The 18,628-nt window shown below is 34.9% G+C and overlaps 1 protein-coding gene across 5 annotated transcripts in view; it reads right to left on the reverse strand.

The window, feature by feature from the left end:
• The window catches only part of MAP4K5 (mitogen-activated protein kinase kinase kinase kinase 5), a 110,393-nt gene that overhangs the window by 10,977 nt on the left and 80,788 nt on the right, over window positions 1-18,628 (reverse strand). For 4 of the 5 annotated variants that reach the window (XM_054513698.2, XM_064571022.1, XM_045900820.3 and 1 more), the window contains 13 exons: window positions 18,302-18,369; window positions 17,018-17,060; window positions 16,174-16,384; window positions 15,193-15,290; window positions 14,957-14,998; window positions 14,015-14,099; window positions 10,741-10,820; window positions 10,382-10,442; window positions 7,419-7,533; window positions 6,993-7,051; window positions 4,540-4,643; window positions 3,775-3,952; window positions 489-557 (listed from right to left, as the gene is read on the reverse strand). In XM_054513698.2, the coding sequence (XP_054369673.1) occupies window positions 489-557; window positions 3,775-3,952; window positions 4,540-4,643; window positions 6,993-7,051; window positions 7,419-7,533; window positions 10,382-10,442; window positions 10,741-10,820; window positions 14,015-14,099; window positions 14,957-14,998; window positions 15,193-15,290; window positions 16,174-16,384; window positions 17,018-17,060; window positions 18,302-18,369 (1,213 nt within the window). The remainder of the gene's footprint in view (window positions 1-488; window positions 558-3,774; window positions 3,953-4,539; window positions 4,644-6,992; window positions 7,052-7,418; window positions 7,534-10,381; window positions 10,443-10,740; window positions 10,821-14,014; window positions 14,100-14,956; window positions 14,999-15,192; window positions 15,291-16,173; window positions 16,385-17,017; window positions 17,061-18,301; window positions 18,370-18,628) is intronic. The other variant, XM_054513699.2, reaches the window with a different exon arrangement.

An 18,628-nucleotide genomic window follows, 5' to 3' on the forward strand; every position in this document is an offset into this window, starting at 1 on the left:
GCCTTCGGCTCAGGTCATGATCCCAGGGTCCTGGGATTGAGTCCTCACCGCATCAGGCTCCCTGCTCGGCAGGAAGCCTGCTTCTCCCTCTCCCACTCCCCCTGCTTGTGTTCCTGCTCTCGCTGTCTCTCTCTGTCAAATAAATAAATAAAATCTTTAAAAAAACAAAACAAAACAACTTTCAGTTTTATAAGAATTTTATACAGAATAGTTTTATACAAAATTTTACCCCAGGGTTATGGCAAGCTGTCCTAATATGTTTCCAAGTAGGTAAAAAAAAAATAAAGAAAAAGTCAGAGAACAGTATTAACAAACAGATCAATTAATTACTATATCTGTAGCCAATTTAGGTTTTTCATCAATAAAAAAAGCTACTTTTAAGGTAGAAAAGGGAAAATCTTGAATTATAGTTTAACAGAATTAATTCCACGAAAAGATGTTATTATATCAAGTAGTATACTCAAAATAAACTTTAAAATCATACTTACTATCTAAACACACTAAAACAGTATCTCTCTCCAACTGTGTTACGTGAATGGAATCTAACTGTTGGCTGCCTTGGAAGGGGAAAAAAAAAACAAAACAGGGTTATTGTTATACAACATGCTTTAGAAACCAGAGCTTAGAAAAGAAACACAAATACTGAATTTTTTCTGTCATTTAAAACTAGTCTTTGAAATTTAACACAGAAATTGTATTTTGTAATTATGTTATCTTTCAAAAAATGTATGTAGGTCAACTTAGAACAGACCTAAGTCCTAAGCATAACTAAATGAGCTGAGAAAAACTCAACTTTGCATTTAATTAATACCTCAACTAGTTATAGAAAGGTTACAAACTTAAAATGAAGCCAAGGGTAAATATGAGGAAGAAAGTAAATGCACGCTATGCAACGACTAGATTTTGCTGTGTATTTTATAGTAGCCAGTGGGAGGAGGGAAGCAAGATCAGTTAGGTGAATCACAGCATCTGAAATAAAAATAAGCCAGTAATTCAGAAAAAGCAAAAAGATTAATGAAATTATGATCAGAGAGAAAACTTTCTGGTGTTGGTACATGTGTGTATATGTGTAAGTGGGACTTCTTTATTAAGAGGCCACAGGGTAACATAATGGACAATACTGTCAACAACATCTTTCCAGGAAGCAACTTTCATAACTTTGCTGATATTCATGGGGCTGCTTTGCTAACAGGTGTGATGACATTTTTGTAAAACATTTTGGTAAAACAATTCATTTTAGGCACTCAATTTGCCTGAATGGTCTAGCAAGCACTGAGCAGAGGGGAGGAGCAGAGGGAGAGGGAGAAGCAGACTCCCCGCTGAGCAAGGAGCCCGACATAGGGCTGGATCCCAGGACCCTGAGATCATGACCTAAGCAGAAGGCAGCTGCTTAACCGACTGAGCCACTCAGGCACCCCTAGAACAGTCATTTTTAATTACATCTCTTTGGGAAGCCCTCTCCCTTAGAAACTGCACATTTCAACATAAACACAACATTTTATATATTACTTTGGGGTTTGTGGACCTTTCAAAAAGCCCATACAAAGTGAAGCATTTAGATCTACAGAACTGAGACCTCAGTCAACATTCCAACATACAGTTTTTCTCAGTAAATCTATATACATGCCTTTATTCAACAAATATTTATTGAGTGCTGATAATATGCTAGGCATCACCCTTGGAGATAAAGACATTGCAATAATAAGTTAAACTAAGACTGAAAGAGTCTTGGGATAGGAGTTCATTTTAACTGGTACAACTGTCACCAACTCAAGGCCTGACCTCAACAATGAACACAGATGGGAGGCAAAAATGGAGAAGCCTAATAAGGACCACCTCTGCTTGAGGGTGATTTGAATGATTACCCTTAAGCAGAGTTCTGGCTTTCCTCAGAAAGTAATTTTGAGTGGCTCAGTCGGTTAAGCATCCGCCTTCAGCTCAGGTCATGATACCAGGGTCCTGGGATCGAGCCCCACATCAGACTCGTTGTTCAACAGGAAGCTTGCTTCTCCCTCTCCTCCCCACTTGTGCTCTCTCTCGCTATCTCTATTGCTATCTCTCTCTCTCTCTCTCTCTCAAATAAACAAAATCTTAAAAAAAAAAAAAAAAAGAAAGTAATTTCGGGTCTGCCTTAATTTTAGCCTAGACAATGTTAAAAGTGGGTAGAACAGTACCCTCAGGCATTAAAAAAACAAAGCAACAAACCCCCCCCACAAATTCAAAAGAGGACTAACTAAATGTCTACCCTTGAGCAATGCAACCTCTTAATATATCATACAGAAGAAAGCGGTTGCAAATACAGATAACTGTATGAAATACCTTGCTCTATACTACTATTATATACTAGCGAGTAAAAAAAAATAAAAGTTGGGGCTGTCTGCCAAAAATGATCTTGGTTTTTAAAAAAACTGATCTATAACTCTTCTTTTTAGCAGTAACTACGTAATAGAAACATGTTTCTGTTTGGGCTGTTTATATTTCATGATAAAACAAAGTCATTTGCATCTTTCTGTTAGCTATACAGAAGGTGGTGCTTCTAACTCAACTAAAAGCATTTAAACAGTAAATTAAGAAGAAAGGTGGAGTATAGGTGGGGTTGGGAGGGTACAGAATACAATCTTATTTTACTGGAAATTATGACTTGGTCCATAAAGAGAGTGATCATAGACAATCCAGTGCATGCTGGAACTGGCTTGTACTGGGTTGTTAAATTTTCAGGAATTTTGTGAGCCACATGACATCAGGTTTGGTAGTTTGAAATATTCCCTTGGTTGGGAGTATTTATACCACAGAAACTGACAACCGCTACAAGTCAGGCTTCTCTGTACCCCAAGTGCCTGTTGTTAAACATTTATCAGAACATCACTGGTTCATATTGATTCTTATTCTCAAAGTGACATTGGTGTGGTTCTACATTAACTTCAATAGCTGGATTGTATAGAGTTCTTGTAATTTAGCCTATAAATGAGCAAAAGATATAGTAAGATATTTAATAAGAACAAGCATCAAACTTGATGCTTGTAACAAATTTCTTCACAAGGTAATAAGAAAATATAACAGTGGTAAGTAATGAAATAGTTCTGACTGAAGATTGCTTGACCTCATATGTAAAAAAAAGACTTGATAAATATAGGGTTACAGATGATCAAATAATATACTAGCACAATAAACAGTAAAATATCCCCTTCATCTCACTTATTATGTAGATTTTTAAAAATTTGTGGTTCATTTGTTCCAATTTTAAAGTTTAAGAATAAACTTCCACCTTTTCAGAGCTTTCAATGAGACACATATGATAAATCCTAGGCTAATGAACTATTCTTAAAAAGCCCAAGAGCTATTTCCCAGTAAATGGTAAAGCTTGGAGGTCACACATGAGAAGCTTCTAGTCAAGTCTGAAAAGCACTTGAACCTAATGATTCTAGGAAGTGTGGGGGTAAAAACTTATAGGAAAGAGGTAAATCTCTTTGCTTGAGAAGCTGATAAATTTGAAAAATGTCTTAGAAAATTTAATTATTTAGTAAGTTCAAAAATTAACTGGTAACAACTAAGACCTTTGTATGTCAGGAATCATTAAAATTTTTCTTGGTAAAATAATTTGTATCAATTGCCTCAGGCATACAGAGATCATAAACAATATGTACCTGTTCCTCTGGACTTACTTGGGAAACTATGTTGATTGACTCTTTGAACCAGGCCATGCTAATTGAGCTTATTCTGCTTCTTTTATACGCAAAAGCATCAATATTTTAACATAAGGTTAAAAACACTTACCTGCGCCAATTTCTGTAAACCATGAAGATGCAGAGTTCAAATTGATTGTCTCAAACTGAACAACCTGATTTGATTCAGTGCCCTTGCTAATAGCTACACAGACCATAGGATATTCCTGTTCTGGTATTACCAGCATTTCAAAAACATTCAAAGGACTTGGCAAAGGAAAATCAAAGTGCTGCAAAAAATAAACAACAGAAATATACTTTAGAAACAATCTCCCCATTCATACTGTTGAATAAAGCCAAAAGAAAGGCTTTCATTTTCTCCTTGATTGATCTTTTAAAAAATGACTACCTCTAAAATGATCATGATAAGGTTGAGTTCTCTATAAAAATGTTTTAGAGAATTGGCCAGATACATCTTTACGGCTGTGATGCTTCTGTAAGTTTACTAACATAAGTTACAGAGGAAACCTTAACAAGAATACAAAAAGCCCTAAACCAAGTAAACACCCATAAATAACTGTAAATGTGCAGAGTAGCATAGTAGCATTGAGATCATATAATTTTAAGCATTTTATTTTTATTTTGGGGGGGAGGGGCAGGCAGAGAGGGAGAGAGAATCTTATGCAGGCTCTATGTTCAGCGCGGTGCCCAACATGGGGCTTCATCTCAAGACCCTGAGATCATGACCTGAGCCAAAATCAAGAGTCTGATACTCAACCAAATGAGCCACCCAGGCACCCTGAGATCATATAATTTTAGCTTCAGTAATACACTAGGGTTTTCTAAAGAAGAAAACTATAAACAAAGTAATACATACCTTTATCAACATGAATTTCTGCATTGGCTCATACCACTGAAGTAAAACAATTCCAGACTGTAAAGCTCCACAGAGGTATTTATGTCCTGTGTAAGGGTTTCTGACTGGAAAGAAACAAAGCAAAACAGACACAACCAAAACACTGAACACCTTGATACGAAAACATAATTAGTTTAGTTCATTAAAAGCAACAACTGAGTTATGCTCATTTAAGAGCTAACTCACTTTCTTTATAAAGGCAGTGCTGATATATCGGAAAAACAATGAAATGTGGCTTGCCATTGATACCAAAATATGGATGGAAGAAACTATCTGAAGTGATTATTTAGCTGATAAAGAAAAATGATTGTTTCTATTCATGAGGATGATAAGAATAAGTAAAGAAAAATGATGTTTTTTCTTTTGGCTTTGTTACCCTTTCCTTTTCACTTTCTTATCTCAATTTTGACTTACATACAATTACTTTTAAACATCTTCAATAGACTAGGCTGTTAGACATCTTCAATAGAATAGGAACCTGCTACAAGGGACAATATTTTAAGCACTAAAACACCTAAAAACCTTCTACAAGGGACAGTATTTTAAGCACTAAAACACCTAGAATGAAACCTAAAGAGCTGTTTTTTAAGTAAACTAACTGAAACAGAAAGTCTAGGAAGCAACTGAAATCTATGATTTCATCTTTGGTATAGTGGTTTACTTAAGGCAAGATGAAAATAACTATTTTACATTTTACTAAAGATGTAACTTTCTTGACTCAAATCTATAAAAAAATCCTAATTGGTCTTTCCTTCTCCCCAGTTTGACTCCCATCAACAATTATATATATTGATTATAAGAGTAGTTATTTGCAAATAAGCTGTATCTTAATATATTTACGAGTTTATATCTTAAGACTGTAAGCTTCTAAGACCTTTCTTGAGTCATAGATCTTGGGAATCTGATAACAGATATGGACCTGATTCTCCCTGGAAAAATGCTTATGAAATTTGTTTATAACTAAGAAACCATGTAGCATGAAGATCAATGAGTAAGCTCATTGCTTCAACAAATAGAATTAAAGATTTTTTTTTTTTAAAGATTTTATTTATTTATTTGACAGAGAGAGACAAAGTAAGAGAGGGAACACAAGCAGGGGGAGTGGGAGTGGGAGAGGCAGGCTTCCCGCTGAGCAGGGAGCCCGATGTGGGACTCGATCCCAGGACCCCAGGATCATGACCTGAGCCGAAGGCAGATGCTTAACGACTGAGCCACCCAGGCGCCCCAACAAATAGAATTAAACGGGAAGTTAAGAGCCCAGGATCTGAAGTCATGGACTGGGTCTGATCCCAGGTTCTGTTTCTTACTAGCAACATAACAAATATCATGGGGTTGATTGAGGGTTAAATGAGGTAAAATAATTATATAGTAAAAAATTTAACGTTGCTCCAAAAGAAGTCTGGCCTTTGTCCCCCCTTTTGGGAGGTAATCTCTAAGCCTCAGGAATGTCATGTTTGATAGGAGTGTCTTCTGTTTGCCTGGGGCCTTGGGTCACTGAATAGTCTAACAATATGATTTCAAGTGGGGGCTTGCAACACTGGACATTCTTAGGGGAAGGACAGTCATGACAAAAAAACCAGCAGTGTGATTTAGGATACAGGCTTTGGGTCATGCAGTATCAAATGACCTTCAGAGGGATTGGATACTGAGAGCAGCCATGTGGACAATCAAGCCTCTGTGAGGGGAGCCCTAATAAAAACTCTGAGTACTGAGGTTGGAGTAAGCTCCCTGGATGGCAATGCTCCATGTGTATTGTCACACACCACTGCCAGAAAAGTAACACTGTCCATTACTCCACGGGGAGAGAACAGCAGAAGCTCTATGTTTGGTGCTATTCCCAGACTCTGCCCTACGCCCGTCTCCTCTTGGCTGATTTTAATTTCTATCCCATCCCTTCCCTGTAATAAATCGTAACTATGAGTATAACCACTTTCAGTGAGTTCTGAGTCTTCTAGAGAATTTTTTAACATGAGGGTGGTTTTGGAAACCCCCCAAACTTGCAGTTGGTGTCAGAAGAGGGTGGTCTTGTGTGGACTGTTCCCTCTAACTTCATAGTTAGCTAAACTCCTATGATAATGTTCGTAAAGCACGAAGCTGTAATGGCTATATAAATGCAAATGTTAAATAAACGGTAAACTAGGATCTTAGCAGAGATACAGCCTCAGGGAGTATGGTTAAAAAACTCTAGGGACACTATGCTCTGAGAAAGCATTAGGACTGTTATCTCCAACCATTTTTATGCCATGTCCTGCCACACAGTCTTGTACTTCAGTGGCCCCTTAACTACTTATTAAAAACAAATATAAAGCCTACCTTCCTTCCTATTTGATACTATAAGACTCTCCATAGTTTTAAAGAATTTTAAGAATGTTCAAACTTCTAATCATCCAGTTTGAGAAACAGTGTTTACTCACCTATGCAACATTTGTGGCAGCCTTTTGTGTCAGGAATCTTTGTTGTTAAAGCGAACTTTCTGAAACACAGGACAAGGTAAACGTTCTCTACTGCAGTGGCTCCCAATGATTTGTGACCTGGCTACACCGAAGCCAGTCAAGGAGCTTTACAAAACCAGTCGTAAACTCTGACCCCCAAACTACCTGATTCTCTAGGAATGAGACAGGGCCTGGGAATCTATATTTATAAAACTTCTATAGGTGGTTCTCCTGGACAGTCAAGCTAAGGGAACACTGATCTTTTGAATTTTATATAAAGTGCACTTTAGTGTAAACTACCTTTCAGAATTAAAACAAAGGAAGTTTTTTAGTGGGCAAGGAAAACTGGTTATTTTAAAAATAGATATTAATGCCCCTCACTCCCAAAAGAATTAAAATATTTTGTACCTTGGCAGTATGCGGTCTGGAAATCTATGAGTTTGAATATGGGCAGCTAATCCTGGTTTTTTGGCTTGTTCAAACAAAGCTATAAGGTTATGAGAGTAGAGTTGAAAGGTTTTTCCTATAAAAGAAAAACATGTTATTTTTATTAGAATCTTTCACAGCAGAAAAACAAGAATTTTCAAGCAAAAGAAAACATAATTACCTTCTAAAATAAAGGAGTCCAGAAATGTGCAAAGAGCCAAGTAAAAGAGAAAAACATATGAAAAAACAAAAAACAAAAAACCAGTTAATACATTTTGAAAGATAAAAGAGTTTTAAGAAAGTAGATAATTATGTTTCCTAATATAGGAATTAGGTATATTTTAATTAACAGGTGATCCGGGCAGAATATATATAAGCCTTAATGAAGCCAGCACAAAAAGAAAAAACGGTTAAACACTGTTGTACAGGGGACTGAGTTATAATGATGCACATGTGAATATTTTAGTATAACACAGGAGATTCTGTAAAACTGTATTATATTATCTCTCTGGGATAGACCCATTTATCAAGAATTTATCAAATTACCTTGGTTTAAAATTGTGAATGAAGTCTTAAATATAACAACAGATTAAAATACTAAGAAAAGCAAAGCAAATTAATATATGCCATAATACCAGGATAATGGGGCTACAATTTCCATATAATCAAAACCACAGGTGTGTTAAGCAGGGGGAGATAAGGGAAACATCTACTGACTCCTTATTATACACGCTATAGTACCATAACAACACAGAACAAGTATTTATCATTTTACTATTAGAAAACATAAATATACACTTGAACATGAGTTTGAACTCTGTGGGTCTGCTTATATGTGAACTTTCTAAAAAATAAGTACAGTACAGTACCGTTAATGTATTTTCTTTATGATTTTCTTAAATCCTTTTCTCTAGCTTACTTTATTGTAAGAATATAGTATATAAAACATTTAACATATAAAAATGTGGTAATCAACTGTTTATGTTATTGATAAGGCTTCCAGTCAACAGTAGGCTATTAGTACTGAAGTTTTTGGAGAGTCGTAAGTTATAGGGATTTTCAAGTGCTCTGGGAGTCAGTAACCCTAACCTCTGCATTATTCAAGGGTCAACTGTATATGAAATAGTCTTATGATACAGTATTGAGTCTTATCCTCAACAAAATTCCCGCATTTTCTTAGAATGAAAACATTCTGCCTAACACCATACCACACCCTACCTCTCTCCATTCCCCCCTATATTAGCTAGCAAGGCAGCTAAATACACATGTATATGTATGTGTGCATGTCCACACAAACGCAGACCCTCAGGCAGAATAATGTTTTTGCCTATTGAGCTCTGCCACTTACCTGCATTCAGTTTTATGGGTCATATTAACTAGAATATGGAAATAACTAATTTATAGGCTAACTTTTCCCTGTTTTCCTATAGTTATTTTATAAATATATAAAATGTATTCTGTGTGGTTTGTAAGCTTATATCCAAAGGCAGGAATGAGCAGTAAGAGAGTAAGAGGAAAGTGATTTTACATGTATGCAAATCAGAATTGTTAAAACACAATTGGGTTTAAATTTATTTTTATAATAGCATATATTATTATTTTGGTAAACAAAAAAAAATTGGGGGAAGCATAATTAAAATCAAAATGATTCAGTACTTTTTCAAGGACCCCAGCTCTTTAGAAGTCATTTATGCACAATCAAATAATATGTTCTTTGTAAACACTGTCATCAGCTCATATATACAAATTTCTGAAGAATCTCTATTAGGCAATGTTTAGTGGAAGAGTTCAAGTTATACACACCCAGTTAAAATTATAAAAATGATATTTCTTAAATTAGGCCACAATTCATAATGATCCACCTATCAGTAAGGCTGTGTATCAGTACTGATGCTTTAAAGCATAAGTAGCGGAAAGGTACCAAAAAGCCTGACAGTACAGTAAATAAGAGCTGGGATATAACACTCACATACAGAGAAGAAATGAAAAAAATTTAAGAAATACTAAAATAATTAATTATTTTAAGCAGAGAGAGGGGTGAATGCTATTTTAATAGCTGACAGCATTAGGATTATTAAGAGACAGAGAGAGATAATTAACTATCTTCTACTCTACTATCAGAATGAAAGTAAGCAGCAAACCTCTAGGTAGTCACTTACATCTAAAATGTAAGAAAATAGGTTTTGGTAGGTAAGATCCGGGGGGAAAAAAAAAACCCAAAATACCACCTACCCTGCCTCCCAACAACAACCAAAAAGAAAAACACAAAACCACAATTAGAAGAGACTGCTCTGGAATGAACTTGTTTGTAAGAGTTTAAAACATCAGTCTAAGATGGTTATACCATCTGATCCATAATAACACGAATGCTGTCAGCAAACACCCGTGTAAGCCTTCACTGTGTAAGCTAAGTGCTCGAGATCATCTCATTTAATCCGCACCGCAGCCTCATAAGGCTGGTATTGTTTCCATCATCCTCATTTTACAGTTAAGGAAACTGAGGCTGAGAGAGGGTGACTTGTTCAAGATCACAGAGAAAGGAAGCAGCTATATCCTCTGATACTTTCCCTTCAACTGTTAATTCTCCAAGGAAGGCCAATGGTGCTGGGATAGTTGACGGGGAAGGAGTCTGAGCAGAAGTGGACGGCCTCAGGTGACAATCACTGTGATAGTCCTCAGGTGTTTAGGTCCTGGGCAGGTTTGGGAAGTGCTACCTTCACCGAACACAGGTCCTTTCTCAAGGTTTCTTTCCATTCTAAGTTGGTAGAAAACATCTACAAGTCTCAAAGTAACTATACTATAGTTACCCAAAGTAACAAATAACATTTAAAAATACTGTATATTAAAATTACATTTCTCTTGTGTCAACTATACTTCGATTAAAAAACTGTGTATCTCTCCTTGTCTATGGTTTACTTTTCATATTAGTTTTGTTACATACATACCTGATAATGACATTAAAGTATTATTGATAACATAGAGCCAAGTACATTTCCGTGGAAATAACTATAAAGAAAAAAAGGTAATTAAAATTCTCCAATTTTCATTCCCTTATGCTTTAACTTCCAAATCCCAACAGTCTGAAATAGCATAAAAATAACTATTTTCTATCTTTTAGTAAATTACCAAAACTTTACAGGGAAAAAAAAATCCTGTAACATGAACATGAAAAGAGTACAATTTCACCTCCTTAAATATTTAAATCATAATAATTAAAACTGAGGCCCATAAAAATTTAAAATTGAAAGATTTCTTTTATTCAATATACTCAAACTAATTTCTTGAGTTAAAAGTCCTAAGTTACCTGTTCCATTGTTGCCTCATGTAGCTCATTGAGATTCAATGTGTAAATACCATCTTCAGTTCCAAAAATGATGTACTGATCTAAAATAGTTGAAATAAATCACCAGAATTTACTATAATTTTCTGAAATAATTCAATAAAATGTCTTTATACTTTAATGGGTTTTTTTTAAAAAAAGATTTTATTTATTTATTTAGAGAGTGCACGAGTGGGAAGAGGGGCAGAGGGAGAGAAAGAATCTCCAGCAGACTTCACACTGAGCGCAGAGCCCAACAATGGGCTCGATCCCAAGACCCTGAGATCATGCCCTGAGCCAAAATCAAGAGTCAGACACTTAACAGACTGATCCACCCAGGTATCCCTTTAATGGTATTGAGAATTAGATAGCCACAGCCAAAGAAAAATTATTTTCTAAAATTCATGCCATCTTCTATACCTCTTTCTCCAATTCTGATCTCATTTTTTAAAAGCAGATATATTCTCTGTTACTCATTCACTCTGGCTTTATCTTTTTTTTTTAAAGATTTTATTTATTTGTCAGAGAGACAGTGTGCACAAGTGGGGCGGGAGGGCAGCAGGCAGAGAGAGAAGCAGGCTCCCCACTAAGCAAGGAGCCCAATGCTGGACTCAATCCCAGGAGGCTGGGATCATGACCTGAGCCTAAGGCAGCCACTTAACCGGCTGAGCCACCCAGGCGTCCCTTGGCTTTATCTTACTTAACTTATATAATCCTTCCTTTCAACATAACTATCATGTCTTAAAATTTTTCATTATAGCTATATATTTTTGCCAGATATCTCAAATACTCTTGGAAGAAGGAAACTATAAATTAAAAAGAAATTATAAATCATGACACACCAGAAGCGATAAGCACACATAGTGTCCAGATCTTGGTTCCTAAATACTACCTTCCACTAAAAAGAACCAGGGCTGCTTGGAAAAGATGGATTCCAATTTTGGGGCAAGGAAAGCGTAAGATGTGCCTAGAAATCCTGCTGTGCCAGAAAGTAACGAAGTGACCAAATGTTAAATAAAAGAACATAGGAACTCGCACTGCTCAAAAATTCTGGGACAATTTAAGTGCTAAAATTAATAATAGATCATATCTCACTGAATAAAAAATAATTCATAAGCTTAAACTAATACATGTACATAAATAAATGGGAAAGAAGGGAAATTGTCTGTAGATTTCAATGGATTGTCAATGGACTATCAATAAATGCTAAAATCAGTTGGTGAAAGTCTAATGAACAAGAGGATATTTATATAGTCTCAATGTATTCCATACTACTTATTAATCACCTTAGGAAATTAAGTAATTACTAATTAATTACAAACAAAAAAAAGTAACTTTACAGTGGAGAAAGCTAGTGAATACCACCTTAACCAGCTGATCAATGTTAGTATCACTAGTACTTGGACAAGCTCATAGAACGTGCCTTCTGATAGGATGCGCCGAGAAGAGCACAGTAACACTTCTTTCATACTCCCACCAAAACCACATTACCTAATCTCAGCATGAGGACTCATCAGACAAACCCAAATTAAGGGACATTCTACAAAATAAATAGCCTCAAAAATGTCAAGATCTAGAGAGATACAAAAAGGTTGAGGAACTGTTCCAGACCAGAGGAGATTAAAGAGATGTGGTAGCTAAATGAAACATGTGATTTTGAATTGGATATTGTTGGGTTGGGGAAAAAAGGAAGGGGGAGACAATAAAGAATATTACTGAAGCAATTAATAATTTCTATATGGATGGTGATGTCAGTTATACTTCAATTAAAAAAATAAATAAATATGGACTGTGGATTACATCAATGATAAATTTCCTGATCTTCACAATTGTACCATGGATATGTAAGAGACAATTCTTGTTCCTATAGGAAATACAAAATGAAGTATAGGGAAGCACTCTCAAGTAATTCAGAAAAAAATGCACATATAGGCAGATAATAGAAACAACTGATGATTCTGAGTATAAAGGAGTTTCTTGCATTATTTTTCTAACTTTTCTGTAAGTCTGAAATTATATCAAAAGTTACAAAGACCAAAAAACCCCATTTCCTTACTGATAAAAATATTTTTTTGTTATACTTCCTAATGTAGCATTTAAAACAGATAATTATATGACTTGTCTTTATTACTGTGTTAAAGTGGAAACAAACATTTCCTGAACCCCTTTACTGCCTAACCTCTTTTTGCTAATTGCCAGACACTCAGGTAGGTAGGCTTTTTCCTTCCTTGCAACAAGGTGGGTATTAATAGTACTTATGTTAGGGGCACCTGGATGGCTCAGTCGGTTAAGGGTCTGCCTTCGATTCAAGTCACAATCTCAGGGTCCTGGGATGGAGCCCCACGTCCGGCTCCGTGCTCAGCCCAAGTCTGCTTAAGGATTCTCTCTCCCTCTCCACCTATCCCTCACCCCACTCGCTTTCTCTCTCTAAAATAAATAAATAAATCTTAAAAAAAAAAAAAAAAAAAGAGTACTTATGTTATAATGATCACACTGAGAACCAGAGGTTTTAAGTATCTTTCCAAAGTCATATAATAATGACAGAGCAGGAATTCAAACCCAGATCTATTTGATGCCGAAATTTTACCTCTATGTATTAGGCTTTCTCACTTTAAAAATATACAGTATAAATTTTTAAAAATAAAGTTTGTTATTTTGCTGTCATTTCAGATTTACAGAAAAGTTTTAAGAGTACAAAGAATTCCTGAATATCCTCCTTCACAGATTCCACAAATATTAACATTTACTACTTTTGCTTTATCCTTTTTTCACCTTCCATATACACATTTTTTTGTTTTCTGAACTATTTAAGTTACAAACACAATGTCCCTTTATTCCTATTTCAGTGTGCATCTCTTAAAAAAAAAAAGAAAGAAAAAGAAAGGTCTTACATAACCATAGTACAATGATCAAAATCAGGAAATTAACACTGAAACAATACTATTATCTAATCTAACGATTTTACTGATTGAGATTATCAATTGTCCCAGTAGTGTCCTTTTATAGAAAAGAAAATCACTGATCATGGTTGTAATCACTTGTGATGACTATTCAGTCTCCTCTAATCAGAACATTTCCTGTATACTCTAAATTCTAATACCTCACACCAAAACTCTATTTAGGTTGTTGCAGGTACCTGCCCTATTTAGTCTCTAAAGTCATATTTTTAAAGTAAACAACCTCAGTTCACTGACCATAAAGATACTTTCCCAGAACAAGTATTTTATTAGAGATGTACATAAAAGTTCAGAAATTTTACCTTTTGTATCAGGATGTATCCAGGATGTTGCACAATTAATTTTCAAAGGGCAGCCATCAAAAACTTTGGAAAAACATGCTCCCATCTTATTTATAAAGAAAGAAATATTGACTTATTTGACTAGATAATTTTATATAGTCTTAGAAAATAGCTAAAATTATTACAAAATGCTAAACTGACTCTTATTGCGTATGTTTATGGTCTCATTACAAAACAAAATTCCTATTTTGATATCATTTAACTCTTTCTCCTATTCTTCCCTTGTGTAATCCGCTATTTCAGGGCAAAAATATCAAATTTATCAAAACATCTACATATATCAGTGATACATTTTAGGAATTTTAAGTCACCACTTATCTTTAGGACTAACATTTAGGAATGTGAAAGAATGGATGATATTTCTGAGCAGTATCACAGTGATTATAATTGCAGTATAACTCTGTAATAGTGAAAAAGACAAAAAGACTAATAGTTACGTTACATATTAGACTTTTACTGAATAAGAAGGTATAATTTATAAAGCATCCCATTCATATGATTGGCTGAACCACCTTAAAGAGCCACAGAACAAGCATTAACATAAGCTTCCCTGTTCCTTTTCATTGTGTATAGTTCAATATGAAAATGGCTTCAGGGGTAGAAAGGTATTTAATTCATATTATGAAGAGAACACAGTACTACCGATACCACATTAAAGTTAAATTGGCCTTTGAAGGCTAATCTGAGAATCCAACTGCCATATTTACAAAAAGTGAAACTCTCCAAATTCTAACCAACTCACTCAAATTAGGGTATATGATCTGATCCATGGTATATCAAAATGCCTTTAATGACTTTGTATTTTGGGAATTAGCTCAAGATACTTGACAGCAAATAAAAAATCTACTGATGTGTCTAAAGAGATGGAAATTGGCAAGTGGTTTACATAGAAATATTCCTTACCAGCACTTTTGGGGTGGGTGGAAGGCCATTGATGGCTGGTTTCTGTGGGAAAAATAATTTTTAATGCTTTAAGATCTCTTAAGCCTTAAAAAAGCCCTATACATTTGGAATTTCAGTTATTCAAATTCCTGACTTAAACAGACTATGCCCCCCTGCCCACCAATACAGAGACACCCTCTTATACGATGAACATGGTAATAGTTACAACTAATCACCAAACGCCTGTTAATACCTACCGGGAAATCTCGCTTGTCCTTTTTCCGTGGTAACTGTGGTGCTTGTGCTGATCCTTCTGTATTTTCACTAATCAGTTTTGAAATACCATCACCATTTCCTAAAAAGAATCATGATTAAAAGCCGACTGAACATACAAATAAGTACTTTCCATGAAAAATAATTTTCCCTTTCCCCCAGTACTTGTATACCATTTGGGTGATCCTTTACTGGGAAATATTTTCTACTGGCAGACAAGTGAAAGTATCTTTGGTCTTTCTCTAGATTCTACAGAGGTAGCACTGCATAGTTAGCAGTGGTCTTAATTCATGAAAATACCAAATGTCTTTCCATACTGTGAGAAAAAGAAATGCTCTATGAATGCTATGCTGATATTCAAGGCCTTTCATAAGTGGACTTCAATCTACCTTTCTAGTCCTATCTCCCATTATATATCTTTCGAAAGCTCACACTTCTCTCCTACTAGACTATACTTACAATACAATCCAGATTTTCATGGTTCAATACATTTGTTTATTCCTTCTCGCTCATCAGGAATGCCTGTCAGCACTGGCTCCCCCTAATGAAAACTCAACCAAGTCCTTTTTTTTTTTTTTTCAACCAAGTCCTTTAATACTCTGTAAGGGCCCACTCCCTCTATTCCCTATCCTTATCTTCCTAAACACCTCTCATCTTTATTACATATGATTATTGTATGAGACACTTAAACAAGCTGTCTTGTCTAATGTTATGGGTACATGGGTGTACCTTCTGCTATAAATCCTGAGCTTCTGGAGGGTAGGAACATCCATTCATCATTCTAAGACCCTATCATATTTAGTAAGGGATCAAATTAGGATTGAACCGGACTGAATCTATGTATAGCCCATCCATGTGGAATTTTAAAATAACTTCAGAAAGCTTTAAACAGTTATAAGATTGACTGAAGACATCCTTTAAAATATGAAAATGGCTTTCTTTCCAGTTTTCACTGATTTATTTACCCAGATCACAGTATCTAGCTGTATGCACTCGAGGACTGCTGATACTGCTAGCCATACCAATAGAGGAAGTCTCAGCTACAGGACCACAACTTGGGCTACTCTGTCTTCTGAGAAACTGGGGAGCTCTGTTCTCTGAATCAGGACAACGTTTTACAGTTGATGACTTTTCTTCATCTAGGAGGTTGTCTTCAGGGTAGCTGTTTATCCTTGGCTAGTGATAATAAGACACAGAAGTGCTTTAATAAATTTGGATATAAAACAGTAACACTCCATTATCATTATGCATCAAAGACTTGAGGGGAAAGGGGATATGTCTTTTCTTCCTTTCTTCTATATAATTCAATCACTGCGCTAAGTAAGCAAAGTAAACAAGAGTTGAATTACTGTCCCAACACAACTAAGAACTTGCCATGTGATTTTTTTTAATCATCCCTAAGTCAAAACTGATATAATTTTAACTGATAAAATTATATAAACAATTCACAAAATATTTAATAAGTAGAGACAAGCAAAGACTTAATGAAGTATGACTCCACTGAAATAGCAAATTATAGTAGTAAATGAGGATTATAAATGATGAACTCTTATTTCCTCTCCATGCAATTTTCTCTCAAATGAGTATAACTGATTTTTACCTTTTTCTTATAGCTATCCAAATATTGTATTTCTCATGAAGTCTTTTTAAATATATATTTTACATCTTTGTAATCTCCTCTTAAAGAAAACTATATTTATCTAAATATATTTAAGAGAATTTTGAACAAATTCAATAAAATCATTTTTTAAATTTAATTACTATATTACTTAAAAAAAAGGATTTATTCAAAAATTTTAAGCAGCTCACCTTAGGAGGTAGGGGAGGTGGTATTGCGCGTTTTGAGGTTGATCTAACACAAAGAGAAACATGCAATTCAGATGGTGGTAAATGATAACATAAAACAGAGACTCCATTAAATGTGCATTAAAATCTGTTTATATTCAGGGGATATAAAAGACAATTAGATCATGTTGAAGAGTATTTTTACAACCTATAGAAGACTTAAGACCTCACTGTGTCAAACTGTATTAGTAGACTATAAAATAGATTTTTATAAAATAAATACAAAGTCTTTTTAACTTTACGGTTTTGCTTTGCATATTTAGTATGTAATAAAAATGAATTAAACATAGTAGTAAAAAACAGATTCAGAATTATAGAGCTGGAAGCCAAGTGGCTGTATCATCAAACCCTTTAGCTGCCCCAGGTGGGATCCGCAGATCAGTAACATCTGCATCACCTTTACTTTCTGTAAAGGACCAGATAGTAAATATTATAGACTTTAGTCTATACAGTGGCCACAACTACTTAACTCTTTTGTTATAATGTGAAAGCAGCCATAGCTTTTTTCATGTTATAAAAGCCATATTAAAAAAAGAAAAGCCACATTAAAAAAAAATAAAAGCCATAGCTTTTTTCACGTTATAATGTGAAAGTATGGCTGTGTTCCAACAAACGTTCATGGACACTGAAATGTTCATATAATTTTCATATGTAACAAAATATCACTGTTCTTTGGATTTTTTTTCAACTATTAAAAAAATCTAAATACCATTCTAGTTTGTGGACTGTACAAAAAATATGCAGTGGGTCAGATGTGTCTTATAGGCCATAGTTTGCCAACCCCAGATCTATAAGTTGAATGTGGAGGATCCAGAAATCTGTACTTCCAAAGACCACTCGAAGTACTGCAATGCACAAACAGGCTTGAAACATTTAGGCTGGCCCTGCAACTTAACTGATGAGGGAAGACAGGTCTAGAAGATGAAGAAACTATACTGGAGAGATGGAATTGGGGCTTTTCAACTCCTCCTATAGTATTTCTTCCCATGACATTATGTAACTCATCCTTCAGTAAATTAACATTACACATACTAAGTTCTGACTTAAAGAAGAAAACTGAAGAAAACTTAACGATTAACACATGATGCCTTTTGGTAATTAAAAAGTCAGAAGCTTTACTCTGATAAAAGGCATAGCACAACTTCTCTAAGAATGAAAATTAAAACTTGTTAGAATAAACCACTCCCTCCCAATACTGTTCTTATATAATCAAGTAAAATATAGTTATTAAGTTAAAAAACAACTTACTTGCCAGTATTTGCACCATCAACAAAAGGATTCCACTGTAACACAAAGTTTGGATCTGATGACACTCCCTGTGAAGGTGAAAAAATAGTTTAAAATGTTTCCTTATAACAGATATTAATCATCTTATTTGATTCAAGAAAATATTCAGTGTCATGATTGTTAATCATCTTGGCTTTCAATCAATTTTTAAATCTCCAGCTAGATTTGCTGTCATTTGACATATTTAGGTCAGTGACTCATTATCAGTTGACTTATACGTAAGAAGTTCCATAAACATACTAAATATAGTTTCAAATGACAAGCCCTCTTTACCATTGCTATTATATT

This window comes from Mirounga angustirostris, unplaced genomic scaffold (assembly GCF_029215605.1).
Source record: "Mirounga angustirostris isolate CCGP_5_RB_7025 unplaced genomic scaffold, mMirAng1.0.hap1 SCAF_9, whole genome shotgun sequence".
NCBI lineage: Eukaryota > Metazoa > Chordata > Mammalia > Carnivora > Phocidae > Mirounga > Mirounga angustirostris.